Source organism: Rhinopithecus roxellana, chromosome 4 (assembly GCF_007565055.1).
Source record: "Rhinopithecus roxellana isolate Shanxi Qingling chromosome 4, ASM756505v1, whole genome shotgun sequence".
Classification (NCBI taxonomy): domain Eukaryota; kingdom Metazoa; phylum Chordata; class Mammalia; order Primates; family Cercopithecidae; genus Rhinopithecus; species Rhinopithecus roxellana.
Genome location: NC_044552.1, coordinates 98,620,312 through 98,640,026, shown reverse-complemented (window position 1 = coordinate 98,640,026; position 19,715 = coordinate 98,620,312). Strand labels below are relative to the sequence as shown.

The 19,715-nt window shown below is 38.9% G+C and overlaps 1 protein-coding gene across 1 annotated transcript in view; it reads right to left on the bottom strand.

Moving 5' to 3' along the window:
- The window catches only part of RNGTT (RNA guanylyltransferase and 5'-phosphatase), a 330,605-nt gene that overhangs the window by 278,164 nt on the left and 32,726 nt on the right, over nucleotides 1-19,715 (bottom strand). Inside the window, exon 5 of the mRNA XM_010357776.1 lies at nucleotides 1,554-1,629. Within this exon, the coding sequence (XP_010356078.1) occupies nucleotides 1,554-1,629 (76 nt within the window). The remainder of the gene's footprint in view (nucleotides 1-1,553; nucleotides 1,630-19,715) is intronic.

The following is a 19,715-nucleotide window of genomic DNA, read 5'->3' as shown; positions in this document are numbered from 1 at the left end:
AACATAAGGTATTCTGAAAATTCTGAAATTCTAAAAGTAAATTGCTGTGAGTATATAGTAGAGGCCTAGATAGGGTCTGTGAAGAATTTAAATAAAGTCTTGAAGGTTGAGGTCTGACTCTGCAGGGAAATATCAGTCAAAAAAACAACAATGTGAGCAAAATGAAAGCATAGTGATTTTACAGGAACTTTCAACAGATCCAGGCACTGAGTCTAGATCATCAAAGAGAGGGTAAGCATAGGCTGAATCTGACACAGGAAACGGAGATAACTGTGGAGAGCATCTGAATGGTCAGAGCTAGAAAGTACATGCAGTACAGAACCACCAACAATGCATACTGCAAAATGCAAAAACCATATGTGTACTTCATCTGATTATATTCAAAAAAGGACCTACTATGTGAAAACCTTTGTAAACATAAATAATGACGCTCCATCAGTCAACAAGAAAATTCAGTTAGTAATATATTCTCCTAAGAATATTAGGTACTAAAGTCATAATCTCTCAGGATCTAAAAACATACTTCAAAAATAACAGATGCTCAACAAACACATGCTGGTTGACTTAAATGGAGTAACACTCTCCCAAAAATAATTCCTTTTGTATATCATTATAAACTTTTCCTAGTACTCAACAGCTATAAAAAAGCTATCAGTTGAGTATCCCTAATCCAAAACTCTTAAATCCTAAATGTTCCTAAACCCAAAACCTTTTGAGCATTGATGGGAAGCTCAAAGGAGATGCTTATTGGAGCATTTCTGATTTTGGATATTCAGATTAAGAATGTTCAACTGGTAAATATAATGCTAATATTCCAAAATGTGAAAAAAATCCGAAACACATCTACTCACAAGCATTTCAGATAAGGGATACACAACCTGTATTTAAAAGGTAAAAAACAACACTAGTCATTTCCAAAGCTGGATACAAATACAAAATATTAGAAGAATCTGTGATAATTCTATAAGAGGTGAAAAAAATCTGAAAAAGTAAATACACAGTTTATGAAATTAATAAGCACTCAAAGTGTTTTGCTGGTTAATACAAAACAGCTGGCTGGATGTGGTGGCTCATGCCTGTAATCCCAACATTTTGGGAGGCCAAGGGTAGAGGATCACTTGAGCCCAGGAATTCAAGACCAGCCTGGGTAACATATGGAGACCTCCTCACTAGACAAAAAAATTTTAAAAAGGAAAAAATTAGCCAGGCATAGGTGGCATACACTTGTAGTCCCAGCTACTTGAGAGGCTGAGGTGGGAGGACTGCTTGACCCCAAGAGGTGAAGGCTATAACGAGCCATGATCACACCACTACACTCCAGCCTGGATGACAGAGGAAACCCTGTCTCAAAAAAACAAAACAAAACATACACACACACACACACCCCCACCAAGTAATGGTAGTATAAAGATTAACCATATATAAATGAAAAGCAGTTCAAATTACATTAATCATGAGTTCACCAAAAACTTGATAATACAAATTCTGCAACTAAAATATCAATAAAAATTTTAATTACAAATACATCTTCCATTATAACAAGATACAGATACCTCCAATCCATTTTCTCCACCAAAAAGGCACATATGAGGAAACCAGTGCGATTGAAGCCATGAGTACAATGAACACCTAGAAAATAAAGTAGCTTTGGTTAAAATTAAGAAGTCACTTAAGAGGTCACATTTACTTTAAACTCCAACCTGCAACCAAAACATTTCAGCTAGTTTATAAAACAATTACATTTTTTAATTTTTTAACTTGAAACACCTCTTGTAACTTGATAACTTGTCAGTTTAAATTGCTTAGAATCTAATTTATAGCTAGCTAGAAGTTTAAGTGCAATATATAGGTGTATTGATTTAAAACTGTCTCTACTGTTTAACAAGTTCTACTAAAACTAGAAGTTTCCAAGCATTTTAAATAAGGAGGTATTTTCATCAAACACAACTCAAAAGGACACATAAAACACATACACGCAAGACCCTTCTGACCCTCAAGCTTTAAATTTCTCTAGTAGAAAAAAAAAACGGTCCTCTTCATGATCAATGGCATATATTTGCAAAACAGTCAAACCCTATTTTCTAAAATCCAGAAACCAGACCAGAGCAAATAAACTAACAGAAATATAAATTCATATGGGGCCTGATACTAATTAACTATAATCAACAAAAGTGACTAGCTACAGAAAATAATTAATTGATAGATACATAGTACAATAAAAATAAAGTTACCTTGAAGCCCTCTAGAAACTAACTGTATTTTCAAGTTAGGTTATAACCTTTGGAAATAAATTTTTAGAAAAAAGAAACCAGCTGAGAAAGGAAATTTATTTTCTTATACTCTTTTTCAGAACATATTCAAGATCATTTTAACTACTGATATGGTTCGGTTCTGTGTCCCCACCCAAATCTCATCTCAATTTGTAATCCCCACCATCCCCACGAGGCAGGGATCTGGTGGGAGGTGAGTGAATCATGAATGTGGTTTCCCCCATGCTGTTCTTGTGACAGTGAGTGAGTTCTCATGAAATCGGATGGTTTTGTAAGTGTTTGACAGTTCCTCCTTCACATGCTTGCTCTCTCTTCTCACCATGTAAGATGTGCCTGCTTCCCCTTCCATCATGATTGTAAGTTTTCTGAGGCCTCCCCAGGCATGCAGAACTGTGAGACCATTAAATTTCTTTCCTTTATAAATTACCCAGTCTCGAGCAGTATCTTTTTAGCAGGGTGAGAACAGGCTAATATAACTAGTTTGAAAACAGTAATTAAAACATGACAATATTGCTGACTCTCCTACAGTCCTCAAAATGAAGCTTTTCCTGTTATTTCTATTTAATTAAAGGATATCCTGATATTTAAGCTGTATCTTTTTTGTTTTTAGAGACAGGATCTCACTGTCAACCAGGCTGGAGTTCAGTGGCATGATCGGTTTCCACAGCCTTGACCTCCTGGGCTCAAGTGATCCTCCCGCCTCAACCTCCAGAGTGGCTGGAACTATAGGCTCACATCACTGTCCCCAGCTAATTTTTCTTTTATGGTAAAGACAGGGTCTCATTATGTTGCCCAGGCGGCTCTCAAACTCGGGATCAAGCAATCCTCTCACCTCAGCCTCCCAAAGTGCTGGGATTACAGGCGTGAGCCACAATGCCCAGCCTGTATCTTTCTAACATTACCGTCTACAAATTATTCTTCTCTGTATATATAGATCATACTGATGGAGTACAACTAAGATCAACTACAGAAATAAAGTAGATAGATTTACAAAACTTATAGAAGAAAACATAGAAGTAAATCTTTGCAAGCTTAGAGTAGAAAAGACTTCTTAGATAAAACACAAAAAAAGCATGAAATGAAGAAAAACATTGATAAATCAGACTACTTCAAAATAGTAGGAGTTTGCTCTTTGAAAGACATCATTAAGAAAAAAAAAGGAGTTCTGGGCAAATGGCCAACTACCTACAGCTGAAAAACGCCTCTTCCATGAAAAGGAATCAAAGTATCAAGTAGGCCACCAAACTCTGAACCACCAAAAACTTGACAATAAAAATCCTGCAACTTTGAACAGATATTTTGAGAGAAAACACTGAAAGCCAATAGAGAAGCAATGCAGACACAGTGTTTGAAGAGGGAGGAAGCGAGGCAGACTGCTTGGAGTAACTAGGCACCAGGACTGGCCCCCAGTTCCGGTCTGGACCTAAGGGAGGGCTGAGAGAAGGAACCCTGGGGCACCACACTCCCACCGTGGTCCTCTGGGATCCTAGCTACAAGATTGTAGCCATGAACCCCATAGACCACAGTGCAGCTGCAGCAAAACACCACCACCCATCCTCCAAGGCTCTCCAGCTTGTACTGAGTGGCTGTAGGTCCTGCTATCTGCTGGGCAAAGAGAGTAAGACTGACACTGCCATATGACCGGAGTGTATCTGATCCACATGCCCCTTTGCCTGCCAGCTCTTCCAAGACTGCCTGCCTGGCTGCCCGCAAGAGAGTGCTGATAGAACAGCCTCCACTTCCCTGCCTGAGTGTTCTGCTGGCAGCCTGGGAGCAATTTATCACTCCCAGCACAGACAGTCCCTGATCCCAAGGGGCCGGAGGACAAATGTGCAGGCCTGGTCCCAACTCCCCAGGACTCAGGCACACTGCCCAGGAGTATTAAGCTGAGATCTGCAGCCTGAGCTTGGGCAGGAAAGGAGCCCTCACTCTCAGAACACAGAGAAGAGCGTGGCCTGGAAACTAGGCATCCCTCTCTTCAGAAGACCAGTCCAGGACAGGTGTGGCCTGACAGCCAGCCAAGGTTTCTTCCCCAGGAAGCCTCATGGCCTGGAACATCTGAAATGGCTCAAAAAACTGGGCACGCAGGCCCGTCCAGTTGTGCCTGCTCCTGGGACAGACATCAGAGAGAGACCAGCCAGGTCGGGGGAGTGCAAGTTGTGAGGGCCACACAGCCATCTGCTGGGCTGCAAACCCCAGGCCATGGTCATTATACTGGCTACACACACACAGTGCCACTTCCCTGCCTGAGGATCCACCACCGTTGCTTGACCCACTGCATTATCAGACCACCTGCAGACGTACCCACAACCCACTCTGACTGAGAAGCACAGGGTCTGGTAGGTCCCTAAGGAGTTTCAGGTCTCCTGGTGGCCTAACCCTTGGCTTGAATCATACCTAAGGGAGCAGGAAGAGAAGCCCACCAAAGCCCCACACAGAGCAAAGGAAACGTGAGACAGTGCCAGTATTGAGGGGGATACCACCAAGGCTTAAGAACAGACGTGGAGAGAAAGTCGTATCTCTCCAGAGCACTGTTGCGGATACAGTGAAATACAAAGAGGGCGTGCGCAGCTGTGTAAGAGCCTACCTGCCCTAACATTTAAGCACCAACTGCAGCTTGAATTACACCACCAAACAAAAATACACTGCTTTAACATGCAAAGCCTGTGAAACCCTCACAGGAACCTATCTACAACCCAGGAACCCATACAGACCCTTGGCCCTCTGAAAATACCCAGAAATGAAGCCAACTGACGATACACAATATACACCACCGTCAAACTCTCAAGGGACAAAAGAATATAAAAACAAAACCCCCCATTCAATCAACAGCAAATACAAAAAGAAAAAGAAGCACCAGTTCCCTCAGATGAGAAAAATCAGTGCAAGAACTCTGGCAATTCAAAAAGTGAGAGTGTTTTGTTATTTCCAAAGGATTGCATATACTCCCTAGCAATGGATCCCAACCAGAAGAAAATGTCTGAAATTACAGACACAGAATTCAGAATATGGATGGCATGGAAGCTCAACAAGACCCAAGAGAAGGTTGAAACCCAATCCAAGGAAACCAGAAAAACAATCCAAGATTTGAAATAGAACATAGGTATACTAAGGAAGAACCAATCTGAAATTCAATTCACCACAGGAATTTCAAAATACAATTAAAAACCTTAACAACTGGCCTTATAAGAGATGATTAACAACAGACTAAACCAAGCAGAGGAAAGAATCTCAGAGCTTGAAGACCAATCCTTTGAAGCAACTGAGTCAGACAAAAATAAAGAAAAAGAATCTTCAACAAATGAACAAAGCCTCTGAGAAATAATGGGATTATATAAAGTGACCAAACCTACAACCCACTGGTATTCCTGAGAAGAGAGAATAAGCACCATGAAAAACATATTTGAGGAAATAATCCACAAAAATGTCTCCAAAGTTGCTAGACAGGTCAACATGCTAATATAAGAAATTCAGAAAACCCCTGTGAGGTACTATACAAAACAACCATCATCAAGGCACAGTCATCAGATTTTCCAAGGTCAATGTAAAAGAAAAACTCTTAAAGGCAACTAGAAAAAGAGTTTACAAAGGGAACCTCATCAGGCTAATAGCAGACTTCTCAGTAGAAATCTTACAAGCCAGAAGAGACTAGGGACCTATATTTAGCATCCTAGGAGAAACTCAAGCCAAGAATTCCATATCCCACCAAATTAAGCTTCATAAGCAAAGGAGAAATAAAATCTTTGTGGGACAAGCAATTGCTAAGGGAATTTGTCACCACTAGACTGGCCTTACAAGAGATACTTATGGGAGTTCTAAACATGGAAACAAAAACAGTATCTGCTACCACAAAAATACATGTAAGTACACAGCCCACAGACCCTGTAAAACAATTACACAATCAAGGCTACAAAGCAACCAGCCAACAGCACCACCACTGGAAAAAAACTCACATATCATTAACCTTGAATGTAAGCAGTCTAAACACTCCACTTAAAAGACACAGGGTGGCAAACTGAATTAAAAAAAAAAAAAGAAGAACCAACTTTCTGCTGTCTTCAAGAAACCAACTCATACGCCCAGCTTCAAAGTAAAGGAATAGAGAAAGATCTGTCATGCAAATGAAAAACAAAAAAGAGCAGGGGTTGCTAGTCTTATTTCAGATAAATAAACATTAAACCAACAGCAATAAAAAAGGACAAAGATCATTATATAATAATAAAAAGTTCAATTCAACAAGAAGACTTAACTATCCTAAATGTATATACACCCAATATTGTAGCATGCAGATTTATAAAACAAGAACTTCCAGATGGATAATAAAGCAAGTCTCAATAAATGTATTTAAAAAAATCTAAATCATGCCAAGTATGTGCTTGAACCACAGTGAAATAAAAATTGAAAATAATACCAAGATAAACTCTCAAAACCACACAATTACATGGAAACGAAACAACTTCCTCCTGAATGACTTTTGGGCAAACAATGAAATTAAGAAAGAAAACAAAAAATTATTTGAAAACAAATGAAAGCAGAGGTAAAACATACCAAAATCTCTGATATGCAGCAAAATTAGTGTTAAGAGGAAAATTCACAGTACTAAATGCCTACATCAAGAAGATAGAAATGGCTGGAGGCAGTGGCTCATGTCTGTAATTCTTGCCCTCTGGGAGGCCAAGCAGATGGCTTGAGGTCTGGAGTTCGAAACCAGCCTGGGCAACATAGCAAGACCCCCCATCTCTAAAAAAATGCAAAAAAAAGAAAGAAAGTAATAAGCCAGGTATAGTGGCACGTGCCTGTAGTCCCAGCTACTGGGGGAGTGCTGAGGTGGGAGGATTGCTTGAACCCGGGAGGTCAAGGCTGCAGTGAGCCAAGATTGTGCCTCTGAACTCCATCCTGGGGATAAAGTAAGACCCTATCTCAAAAAATAAAATAAAAAGAAGAAGATAGAAATGCCTGGGCATGGTGGCTCATACTTGTAATCCCAGCATTTTGGGAGGCCAAGGCAGGAGGATCACCTGAGCCACGGAGTTCAAGACCAGCGTGGGCAATAAAGCAAGACCCCATCTCTACAAAAAAAAAAAAAAAAATTTTTGAAAATCAGCCAGGCGTGATGGCATGCACCTGTAATCCTAGCTACTCAGGCTAGGGCAGGAAGACTGTTTGAGCCCCGGAGCTTGAGGCTGCTGTGAGCTATGATCATGCTACTGACCTCTAGCCTGGCTGACAGAGTGAGATCCTGTCACCAAAAAGAAAAAGAAAAGAAAAGTAGATCTCAAACTATCTAATATCACATCTAAAGGAACTAGAAAAACAAAAACAAACAAATCCCAAAATTAGCAGGAGAAAAGAAATAACTAAAATCAGAGCAGAGCAAAAAGAAATTGAGACCCAAAAAGCCATACAAAGAAAACTATATAGTGAAATGAAAAGTTGTTTCTTAGAAAAGATAAACAAGATCAACAGGCCATTAGCTGGATTAACAAAGAAAAAAAACAGAGAGAAGATCCAAATAAGCAGAATCTAAAATGACAACAGTGACATTATAACCAACCCCACCGAAATACAAAAGATTCTCAGAGACTGTTCTGAATACGTCTATGCACACAAACTAGAAAATCTAGAGAAAATGAATAAATTCCTGGAAACATACAACTTCACAACTGAAGAAGGAAGAAACTGAAACCCCGAACAAGCTAATAATGAACTCCAAAATTGAGCCAGTTATAAAAAACCTACCAACCCCAAAAAAGCCCTGGTCAGGCACAGTGGCTCAAACCTATAATCCCAACACTTTGGGAGGCTGAGGCAGGCAGATCACTGAGGCCAGGAATTCAAGACCAGCCAGGCCAACACGACGAAACCCTGTCTCTACTAAAAATACAAAAATTAGCCAGGCATGGTGGCACACACCTGTAATCCCAGCTAATCAGGAGGCTGAAGCATGAGAATTGCTGGAACACAGAAGACAGAGGTTGCAGTGAGCTAAGATTGCAGCACTGCACTCCAGCCTGGCCAATAGAGTGAAACTGTTTCAAAAAAAAAAGGCCCTAGACCAGATGGATTCCCAGCCCAATTCTACCAGACATACAAAGAGCTGGTACCAATCCTGCTGAAACGATCCCCAAAAATTGAAGAGAAGGGACCCCTTCCTAATTCATTCTACAAAACTAGCATATTGTGATAACAAAATCTGGCAAAAACACAACAAAAAAATAATGCTATAGGTCAATATCCCAGATAAACACAGACACAAAAATCCTCAAAACAATACTAGCAAACCAAATCCAGCACCACATCAAAAAGTTAATTCACTGCTTCAAGCAAACTTTGTTCCTGGGTTGCAGTGTTGGTTCAACATATGCAAATCAGTAAGTATGATTCAACACATAAACAGAATTCAAAACTAAAACCACATGATCATCTCAATAGATGCAAAACAAGCATTTGACAAAATCCAACATTCCTGCATGATAAAAATCCTAAACAAACTACACACTTAAGAACATACCTCAAAATAATAAGAGCCATCTATGCTAAACCCACAGCCAACATAATACTGAACATACAAAAGCTGGAACCAATCCCCTTAAGAAAACGAACCTGACAAGGATGCCCACTTTCACCACTCCTATCCAGCATAGTACTAGAAGTCCTAGCAAGAGCAATCAGGCAAAAGAAAGAAATAAAAGGCATCCAAATAGGAAGATACGACATCAAATGTTCTCTATTTCAGTAAATTTTCAGAATACAAAATCAACATACAAAAGTCAATAGCATTTCTATAAACCAATGATGTTCAAGCTGAGAGCCAAATGAAGAACACGATTCCATTTACAATAGCCACACAAAAAAAATAAAATACCTAAGAATATACCCAACCAAGGAGGTGAAAGATCTGTATAAGGAGAACTACAAAACATTGCTGAAAGAAATCACAGACAACACAAATAAAAAAAATTCCATGTTCATGGATTGAAAGAATCAATATTGTTAAAATGTCCATATTGTCCAAAGCAATCTACAGATCCAACCCCATTCCTGTCAAATTACCAACAGCATTTTTCTTTCACAGAAGAAAAAAACTATTATAAAATATGGAACCAAAAAAAAAAAAAAACCCAAATAGCCACAGCAATCCTAACCAAAAAGGACAAAGATGAAGGCATCACATTACAACCAATCGCAAACTGTACTAATAAGGCTACAGTAACCAAAAAGAGCATGGTACTCCTACAAAAATAGACACATAGACAAATGGAATAGAGAACCCAGAAATAAAGCCACATACCTACAACTAACCAATCTTCAACAAAGTCAACAAAAATAAGCAGTGGGAAAAGGGCACCCCATTCAATAAACTGGGCTAGGAAAACTGGCTAACCATATGCAGAAGAATTAAACTGGACCCCTACTTATCACCGCATGCAAAAAAAAAAAAAAAAGCTCAAGATGGGTTAAAGACTTAAATGTAAGACTGCAAACCATAAAAAGCCTGGAAGAAAACCTAGGAAATATCCTTGTGGACAGCAGCCGAGGCAAAGAATTTATGTCTAAGTCCTCAAAAACAGAAATTGACAAGTGGGACATAATTAAGTTAAAGAGCTTCTGCACAGCAAAATAAACTATCAACAGAGTAAACAGACAACCTAAGAATGGGAGAAAATATTCACAGACTGTGTATCTGAAAAAGGACTAATATCCAGAATCTATATAATTCAAGAAGCAAAAAGCAAATAACCCCATTAAAAAGTGGGAAAAGGACATAAACAGACAGTTATCAAAAGAAGACATACAAGTGGCCAACAAAAATGAAAAAATGCTCACCATCACTTACCATGGACATGCAAATAAAAACCACAGTGAGATACCATCTCACACCAGTCAGAATGACTATTACTAAAAAGTCAAAGAATAACAGATGCTGGAGAGGCTGCAGAGAAAAGGGAATGCTTATACACTGTTGGGGTGAATGTAAGTTAGTTTAGTCACTGTGGAAAGCAATTTGGAGATTTTGCAAAGAACTAAAAACAGAACTACCATTTGACCCACAATCCCGTTATTGGAAATATACCCAAAGGAAAATTCTACCAAAAAGATACCTGCACTTCTATGCTTACCACAGCACTATCTACAATAGCAAAGACATGGAATTAACCTAGGTGTCCATCAATGGTGGACTGGGTAAACAAAATGTAGTACATATATACCATGGAATACTATGCAGCCATAAAAAAGAATGAAATCACATCCCTCACAGTAACATGGATGCAGCTGGAGGCCATTATCCCAAGTGAATTAATGCAGAAACAGAAAACCACATATCACATGTTCTCACTTATAAGCTGGAGCTAAACTTTGGGTACACACAGACATAAAGACAGAACAACAGACACGGGGGCCTCCAACAGGAGGAAGACAGGAATAAGGGCAAGGGCTGAAAAACTCCCTATTGGGTACTATGTTCACTATCTGGGTAATAAAACCAACAGACGCCCAAACTGCTGCCTCTCACAATATACCCTTATAACATGTCTGTGCCAGTGAGTCTTTAGTTTTGGACCTTGACCGAGAGAATTTCCAGTCAGTCTCTCGTTTCTTGTCTCTCATCGCCAGAGAGAAGTTCCAGATGATCCGATGGGTGGGGTCTTAACCTGCTTATGTTACCCACTGAATCTAAAATTTAAATTTAAATAAAGAAACCAAAAGGCCAGCCACAGAAAATAATTGCAACACATACATCTGGCAAAGGACTTACATCTGGAATATATAAAGAACTATTTTGTCAGGCAATATTTGCTGATACAAAAAAAAAATTTTTTTTAAAGAACCGTTACAGTTCAATAAGATAACTCAATTTTTTTTTAACCTGGGCAAAAGATCTGAACTTTATAAAATATGTAAGACCACAAAGCACATAAGTTGCTTAACATCATCAATTGTCAGGAAAATGCAAGTTAAAACCACAATGAGATCCTAGTATACATTCATTCAAATAGCTAAAATTGAAAAGAGTGACCCCCTATCAAGTGTTCCTGAGGATGCAGAGGAACTGGAACCCTCATACTATGGTTTTACCAGTATCTACATCTATCAAACCTCAGACTCTTCCAGGCTGGTGGCTCACACCTGTGATACCAGCACTTTGGGAAGCCAAGCTGGGTAAATAACTTGAGCCCAGAAGTTCAGGACCAGCCTGGGCAACACAGTGAAACCCTGTCTCTAGAAAAAATACAAAAATTCGCCATGCATGGTGGTGTGTGCCTGTAGTCCCAGTGCCTGTAGTCCCAGCTACTCAGGAGGCTGAGAGGGGAGGATGGCTTGAGTCCAGGAGGTGGAGGGTGCAGTGAGCCACGATGGCATCACTACAATTCCACCTGGGTGAGAGTGAGCCACTGTCTCAAAAATTAAAATAAATCATCAGATTGTACAATGTAAATGAATGCTGTTTTATATAAAATTATACCTCAATATGTTGATTTTTTTAGCTAGATGCTAAAGTGAGATGCTGGTATAAGTCTGCAGTTTGTATTAATAACATAATCCAAATGTTTGTGTTCATCAATATGGCCTTGTTTTCAGCAATGAACTTTATCAAAAATCCAGATTATACATTTGATACATTTAAAAATATATGCCAAAAAAATCACTTTAATCTCATTTGTTTATTATGGTAGGAGTTCTTTCCAAAAAAAGCTTTTGCTATGTGGAGGCCAAAGCAACTCCATCTTGGATGCTAATCTGCCCATGTTGACTTCTGATTAACCCCAGTTCTGGGAAGGCCTCTAAGATTTCTAGTTTATCTTCTGTTCTTTGTGTAAGAGCATGTCCCAACTATAAATCTTGTCCATGGGTAAAAACAACCTTGATGTGATTGTACTTACTTGTTCTACTTATCCCTTCTCAATCACCTGTTTCCTAAGGTATATAAGCCCTGGCTCTTGGGAGTAATGTTGGGGATCCACCATCTTATCTCACTGCCACCTGAGATGCAGGCTTGGTTTCTTTTTAAGTCCCTATTAAATATCTCTTTCTAAGAAATCGGATTTGTCAGCCTCTTTCTTTGGTTTCTTTGCTTCCTTGGACTTTGGGGATAGGTTTGCATAGGCCTGCCCACCACAAAACATGTTACTCTTAAAAATTTTTTGAAAACTATCAATTGAGCCAAATCACCAATTTCTACATTCCTGGTATAATAAGATAACCATTAATATTTAGAATAAAAACCTTAGTCATTGACCAACCCTCAATAAACAAGGATATTTATACAATGGAACTGCAGACAGTAGGAACAATCTGTGCAAATGTAAATATATTCATCAAAAAAGCACATATGGCAAATTATAAATAAATCAGAATGGCTGGAATATGAGGTGTGGTAAGAAATGCCAAATGCAGTTGGAGAGAATGAAAGGGTCAAAATCCTGAAAAAACTTGTGAAACATACTAAAGAGTATAAAGGCAATGGAGATATAGTGAAGAATTTTAAGCATGGCAATAAAATTACCAGAGTTTAGAAAAACCACTCCTGATTGCAGCTGATTACAGCTGTATTACAGCTCTGGTCTATAATTCCAGCACTTTGGGAGGCTGAGGCTGGTGGATCACTTGAGGCCAGGAGTTCAAAACCAGCCTGGCCAAAACGGAGAAACCCCAACTCCACTAAAAATATAAAAATTAACTGAAGTTAGTGGAGGTGGCCTGTAATCCCAGCTACTCAGGAAGCTGAGGCAGGAAAATCGCATGAGCCCAGGAGGCAGAGGCTGCAGTGAGCTGAGATCATGCCACTGCACTCTAGCCTGGGCGACAGAGTGAGACATCATCTCAAAAAAAGACTGAGAATGAACCATGATGGGCTTCAAAGAACAAAAACACAGGGTCATGTACGCCAAGTAAGGGACCTTTTCTAAGATATGAGTGTTTAAATGTCACATAATGATTAGAATGGAAAATCACTATTTGATTAAGAGTGCTAGCCAGGTGCAGCAGCTCATGCCTGTAATCCCTGCCACTTTAGGAGGCCGAGGCGGGAATATCACTTGAGGCCAGGAGTTCAAGACCAGCCTGGACAATAGAGTATGACCCTATCTCTACAAAAATAAAATTTAAAAAATAGCCGGGCATGGTGGCAAGTGCCTGTAGTCCCAGCTACTCAGGAAGTTGAGGTGGGAGGATTGCTTGAGACCAGGAGGTTGAGGATACAGTGAGCTATGATTACACCACTGCACTCTAGTCCGGATGACTGAGTGAGACACAGTCTTAAAAAGCAAACAAACAAAAAACAGTGCTGAGGGAGGACACCAGACTGCAACAAAGTGGATAGGAATAAATGGATTTCAGTATAGATTCTTTTAAAAAGTCGGCTGAGAAAGGAAGAGGGAATGCAAAACAGAAAGAAGTGTATGGGTTTTTTTTTTTAGCGGGAGGGGATTATTTAACAAGTTTAGGTATGTTTACAGGCTCAGGACAAGAACCTAGTTAAACCACAAAGCTTGACAATAATAGAAACAATGTAAGTGAAATGAAGTTTCTGAAGGAAGAAGATAAAAAATAAAGAGATCAGTCTTGAACTGAAAGACATTACTTAGAAATAAATAGCTATGACCAAGAAAATCTATAAATTCCATTATCTCCATTACTTTGTGAGAAAAAGTGCTTCAAAAAAGCCACACAAAGATGTGCGCTGCAAACGCATTTTTGTATTCATGTGTCTTAATCCAACATGTAAATTTCCTTACTATCTTCTATTTCAGACCAATTCAAGCAACAAATATTTCAACTTTTGATGTTTCTCACCTAAGCTACTGTTTCTGTATCCAATTTTTACTCTTGCAAGATTAAATATTTTTATGAATAGGAAATGTAAGAATAATTGTCAATTAGCTAATACGCCATGTGAAGATATGTAATTTAGGAAAGTACCATTTTCCTTTTAATATTCTTTATATGCAAATACACAGAGTCTTAGTCTAATGGTTCAGTTATACATTAAAACATTTACAGATAGGGTTATAAAGTTACAAAACCATCATAACAAACCTCTATAGAAAAATGTGGGAGATTACGTATTTGATATAAAAAAATCCATTAATTAGGTATACTACAAGCTTAGATATGTCTTCAGTATTTTTTTAAAGCAATTTTCAGTTTTCTTCATCATGAGAATGGGTCCATCTAGTGGTAAGTAAGCCTCAGTTTTTAACTAAATATTAGCTCACAATTAACTCTTTCAAGGCAACTTCTATTCAAATTTTTCTAGGCAAGCTAATATAATGAAATAAATGTATATGGCATTTACAATCAAACTAGGAAAGAAACTCCCCAACAAATGGACAGAGAGATCAGCTATAGCTATACATGCTAGGGGCAGTTTATAAAGGGCTGATGACAATGTATCTTTTTAAATAAAGCCTGATCCCAACATATACTATTTGGGGGGGGGGGCGGGTACAGACAGGGTCTCTCTATGTTGCCAAGCCTGGTCTTGAACTCCTGGGCTCAAGAGATCCTTGTTCTTGATCTTCTGGGATTACAGGCATGAGCCACCACACCTGGCCCACAATTTTATTTCTATCTCACTAGCTAGCTAAATTTTTTTTTTTTTTTTTTTTTGAGACGGAGTCTCGCTCTGTCACCCAGGCTGGAGTGCAGTGGCCGGATCTCAGCTCACTGCAAGCTCCGCCTCCCGGGTTCACGCCATTCTCCTGCCTCAGCCTCCCGAGTAGCTGGGACTACAGGCGCCCACCACCTCGCCCGGCTAGTTTTTTGTATTTTTAGTAGAGACGGGGTTTCACCATGTTAGCCAGGATGGTCTTGATCTCCTGACCTCGTGATCCGCCCGTCTCGGCCTCCCAAAGTGCTGGGATTACAGGCTTGAGCCACCGGCTAGCTAAATTTTTTAATGCTTAAAATCCTAATTATCTGATCAGTCTAATTAGGTCAGTAGTTGTTTTGGTATTTTTTGTTTTTTTTTTTTTTTTTTTTTTTGAGATGGAGTTTTGTTCTTGTTGCCCAGTGCAATGGAGCAATCTCGGCTCACTACAACCTCTACCTCAGCCTCCTGAGTAGCTGGGATTACAGGCATGCACCACCACGCCCGGTTAATTTTGTATTTTTACTAGAGGCAGGATTTCACCATGTTGGTCAGGCTGGTCTCAAACTCTGACCTCAGGTGATCCACCCACCTCCGCTTCCCAAAGTGCTGGGATTACAGGCGTGAGCCACTGCACCCAGGGTTCAGTAGTTCTTAACTGGGGAATATTTTGCCCCCCAGGGGACATTTTGCAATGTCTAGAGACAATTTTAATTGTCACAATTTGTGGGATGAAGTTGAAGTCCAGCCTGAACAACATAGCAATACCTGGTCTCTAAAAAATTATTTAATATAATAATAATAAAGGCAAAAATAATTTAATGCATTTGTTCCTCAGACTCCTCAGAGGATTGGTTCTAGAACTCCCCCTCAGATACCAAAATCCTCTGATGCTCAATGCTCAAGTGCCCTGTATAAAATGGCATAGTATTTGTATACGACCTATAAACATCCTGCCCTTTTCTTTAAATCACCTCTACGTATTACTTATGATACCTAATACAATGTAAGTGCTATGTGAACAGTTACTATACTATATTTTTTGTTTTGAAAAAAGCAGCTTATTTATATGGTACAGTATGCAGCTATTATATAATAGAACAATATTATGGGATATACATGAAATATATTAAGGGTCTGTGTGCATATATTCATATATTTACATGAATATATGTAACAGTCACACATATATACTCATATACTGAGGTGTATGACTAGAACCTACACAGCTTAAGGTAATACTGAGGCCTTTATCTGAATAATTAAAAACAACTCACAAAAGTGTTTTCTCATTTGAGAGAAGCCATTATAGGGGTAAATACTAAATATGCTTAATGAATTCAAAGGAGGGCAGTCAAGCAATTTTAATCTCTGGCATTAGAGGTCATGATTTTAGAAAGATTCATACTCCAGGTTTAGGAAAACAAATTCATCCTTGTTATAAATTGTGCAGTTGTATTCTTAGAAAAACTGATAAGAAAAAAATCTAATTGTTTTGAGTGTTTACAGGTTATAAAATTTATAGAACCTAGTGATATATATATAACTTGTTTTATATTCCCAGCAGTGATTCTGTTCATGTGGATTGAAGTGGAAACATTTGCTTTGGGCCTGCCAAATTTTGGAGCACAGGATGTATTGCCAGTTATTTCTTATAATATTACTGTAGAGACAATAACAGGAACTGGTCTCAGAACTGATTGCTGATAACACCTATTTAAATAAAAAGCATTAAAGAATCAAGCTTAAGTAGTCTTAGGATCTGAAAACATTGTCCTGCTTTTATAGTACTTTCATTTATTTTTAGTTTCAGAGAAGAGATTTGTATCAGCCTTGCACAAACTCTTGCTGATCAATATTTGTGACCAGTAGTAAACATTTGTGATGTGGTAAAAGTTAGACTCAGGTTTCTTTTCAACGCTGTCTTGGTTTTAAAAAAAATCCCAGCCTGGGTAACATAGTGACACCAGGTCTTTAAAAAAAAAAAGTAATCTTGGATTAGCTAATATAATTGTTAATTTATCAATTACAGTTGATAACTGGTGAAGCTGTGGGCTAATGCTGTAGGCTTGGTGGAAATACAAAGTTCTTGAAACACACAGAAGCTTGAAACCTTTTCTAATCCTTAGCAGTAACTACAGCTTCCTAGTCCCTTATCTGAAACCCTTAGAACCAGATGTTTTCGGTTTTTACCATATTGTTAGCTTCTCTGGGGCAGTACTCTCAAATTATTTTTACTATGGAAATTTGCAGACATATCCAAAGTAGTGAGAATAGAAAAATGAAACCCCATGTATCCATTATCCAGCTTTGGTAACTATTATTTTGCCGATTTTTTTCATCCTCCACCTTTAATAATATTTTTGGAGTACAACTGGCCTTCCTATATCTGTATTAAAAATATTTGGGAAAAAGCTCAGTAAAAAAAAAAAAAAAAAAAAAAAAAACAGTAAAAAATGATACAAATTTAAAAATACAGTATAATAACTGTTCACATAGCACTTACACTGTATTAGGTATTATAAGTAATACCTAGAGGTGATGTAAAGAAAAGGGCAGGATGTTCATAGGTCATATGCAAATACTATGCCATTTTATACAAGGCACTTGAGCACTGAGCATCAGAAGATTTTGGTATCTGAGGGGGATCCTAGAACCAAACCCCCCGAGGAATCTGAGGAACAACTGCATTAATTTTTTTTTTGCCTTTATTATGATTATATTAAAAAGTTTTTTATAGACCAGGTCTCGCTATGTTGTCCAGGCTGGACTTCAACTCCTAGGCTCAAGCAATCTTTCCACCTTAGCTCCCAAGTAGCTGGGACTATAGGCATGTGCCACTGGGCCCAGCTCTTATTTAACTGATACACAATAACCGTACATATTTATGGGGTAGAGTGTGATATTTCAAAACATGTCTACAATGTATAATGATCAAATCAGGATAATTAGCATTTTCATGACCTTTAATTGTATTTTAGAGCAAATCACAGATATGTCACTAAAAATGTTTTAGTATACATCTCTAACAAGGACTCTGGGTTTCATATGATATGATTACCATGCAATAATTATACCAAAAGAAGAGTTATAAATTCCTTAATGTCATCTAGAGCCTAGTTTCTTTTCAGATTTCCTCGAGTACCTTAAAAAAAATTTTTTTTTTTTTTTTTTTTGAGACAGAGTCTCACTCTGTCGCCCAGGCTGGAGTGCAGTGGCGCAATCTCGGCTCACTGCAAGCTCCACCTCCCAGGTTCATGCTATTCTCCTGCCTCAGCCCCCTGAGTATCTGGGACTACAGGCACCCGCCACCACGCCTGGCTAATTTTTTGTATTTTTTTAGTAGAGATGGGGTTTCACCGTTAGTCAGGATGGTCTCAATCTCCTGACCTCGTGATCCACCCTCCTCGGCCTCCCAAAGTGTTGGGATAAAGTTAGTTTTTCAAACCAGGATCCAACAATATCCACAAATTGCATTTTTTGTTATGTCTCTCAAGTGTCCCTGATTCCCTGTTTTTTTAAATGCCATCAATATGATGGAAAAACCTAGCCATTGTTCTGAGAAATGTTCCACATTCTGAATTTATCTGATTGCATCCTCATGGTATCAATTAGCTTGTTCTCTTATCTCCTGCATGTCTTGTAAATTGATAGTTAAATCCAGAGACATAATTAGATTCACTTTTAAGACTGTAGGTAAGAATATTTTACAGACGGTACTGTGTATTTTCTTTCATAACACATCAAGAAGCACATAATGTTTGGTTGTCCCACTTTTAGCAGTACTAAGATGAGTAAGTGGGTTCAAGTGGTGGCTGCTCATTTTGTCTTTTACTTAATGATTTTACTGACCATTGATGATTGTTGTTTCCAGGTTGTTTTTTTGTTACCAAGGAAGCTGTGATGAAATTCCTTTCACATAACTCTTTATGTCCATCTCTGACTACTTCTGTAAAATAAGTTCGTGGTCTTGATGAGTCAAGAGAAACGCTTTTAAGGATCTTGAGAAATACCACATGTTCTCTCTCCACAGAGTCCTCTGCACAGACTATCAATTAACACTCTAAAATGTATGAATTCACCCATTTTATCCAATCCTTGACACTAACAGACATTATAATTTTTTTTGGCCAAGAAGGAAAAGTTTATTGAGTCAGCCACAGAGGAACAGAGAAACAGATGCAGGGAGGTTCTCTGTGCAGCAGGGTATGCAACAAACATTTACCTGACAAAGAGAACAAAACCCAAAGGCTCGTGTAGAAACAGACACTAACACGAGGCTATTTTTACCCACTTAATGTCATCACTCTTCCTTATGATCCCTTTTCCTCATAAAACATAACATTATGTGTTTAGCAAACACATCGTTGCTAAATCAGCAAGAGCTATTACAGTGCTCCAACTTAATAAGTTGATTTTTTTAAAAAGTTGCCCTGTGGCCAGTTCTCAATTAAACTAAATAGTTTTGTTCCAAGATTCCTTTCTCTGGCAACAAGGCATTTCCAACAAACAGGTCATTATGTCACCAGGAGCTGGTCTCAGTCCATGGCACAGAGCGACGTGCCCCTGGCAGCCCCAGGGAGGGGAAGGGGAAGCCACTGGGAGGGGTACTCAGTTATCCTGGAGGCCCTGAGGAGGGGTGGCCAAGGGCCACCTCAATGCTGGGGGGCTCCACCCAGGATAGTGATGGCTGGCTGGCTTCGCATGAGGAGGTGTCAAGAACTTTAGGCTGGGCCCCCAACATCCCATGTGCAAGGGCCTTGTTCAATCTGGAACTGAACTGACACCACTCCCAGCTGGTGCAGGGCAAAGTCCCCCAGGAGCTCTCAGAAATATAATTTTTTAAATCTTTG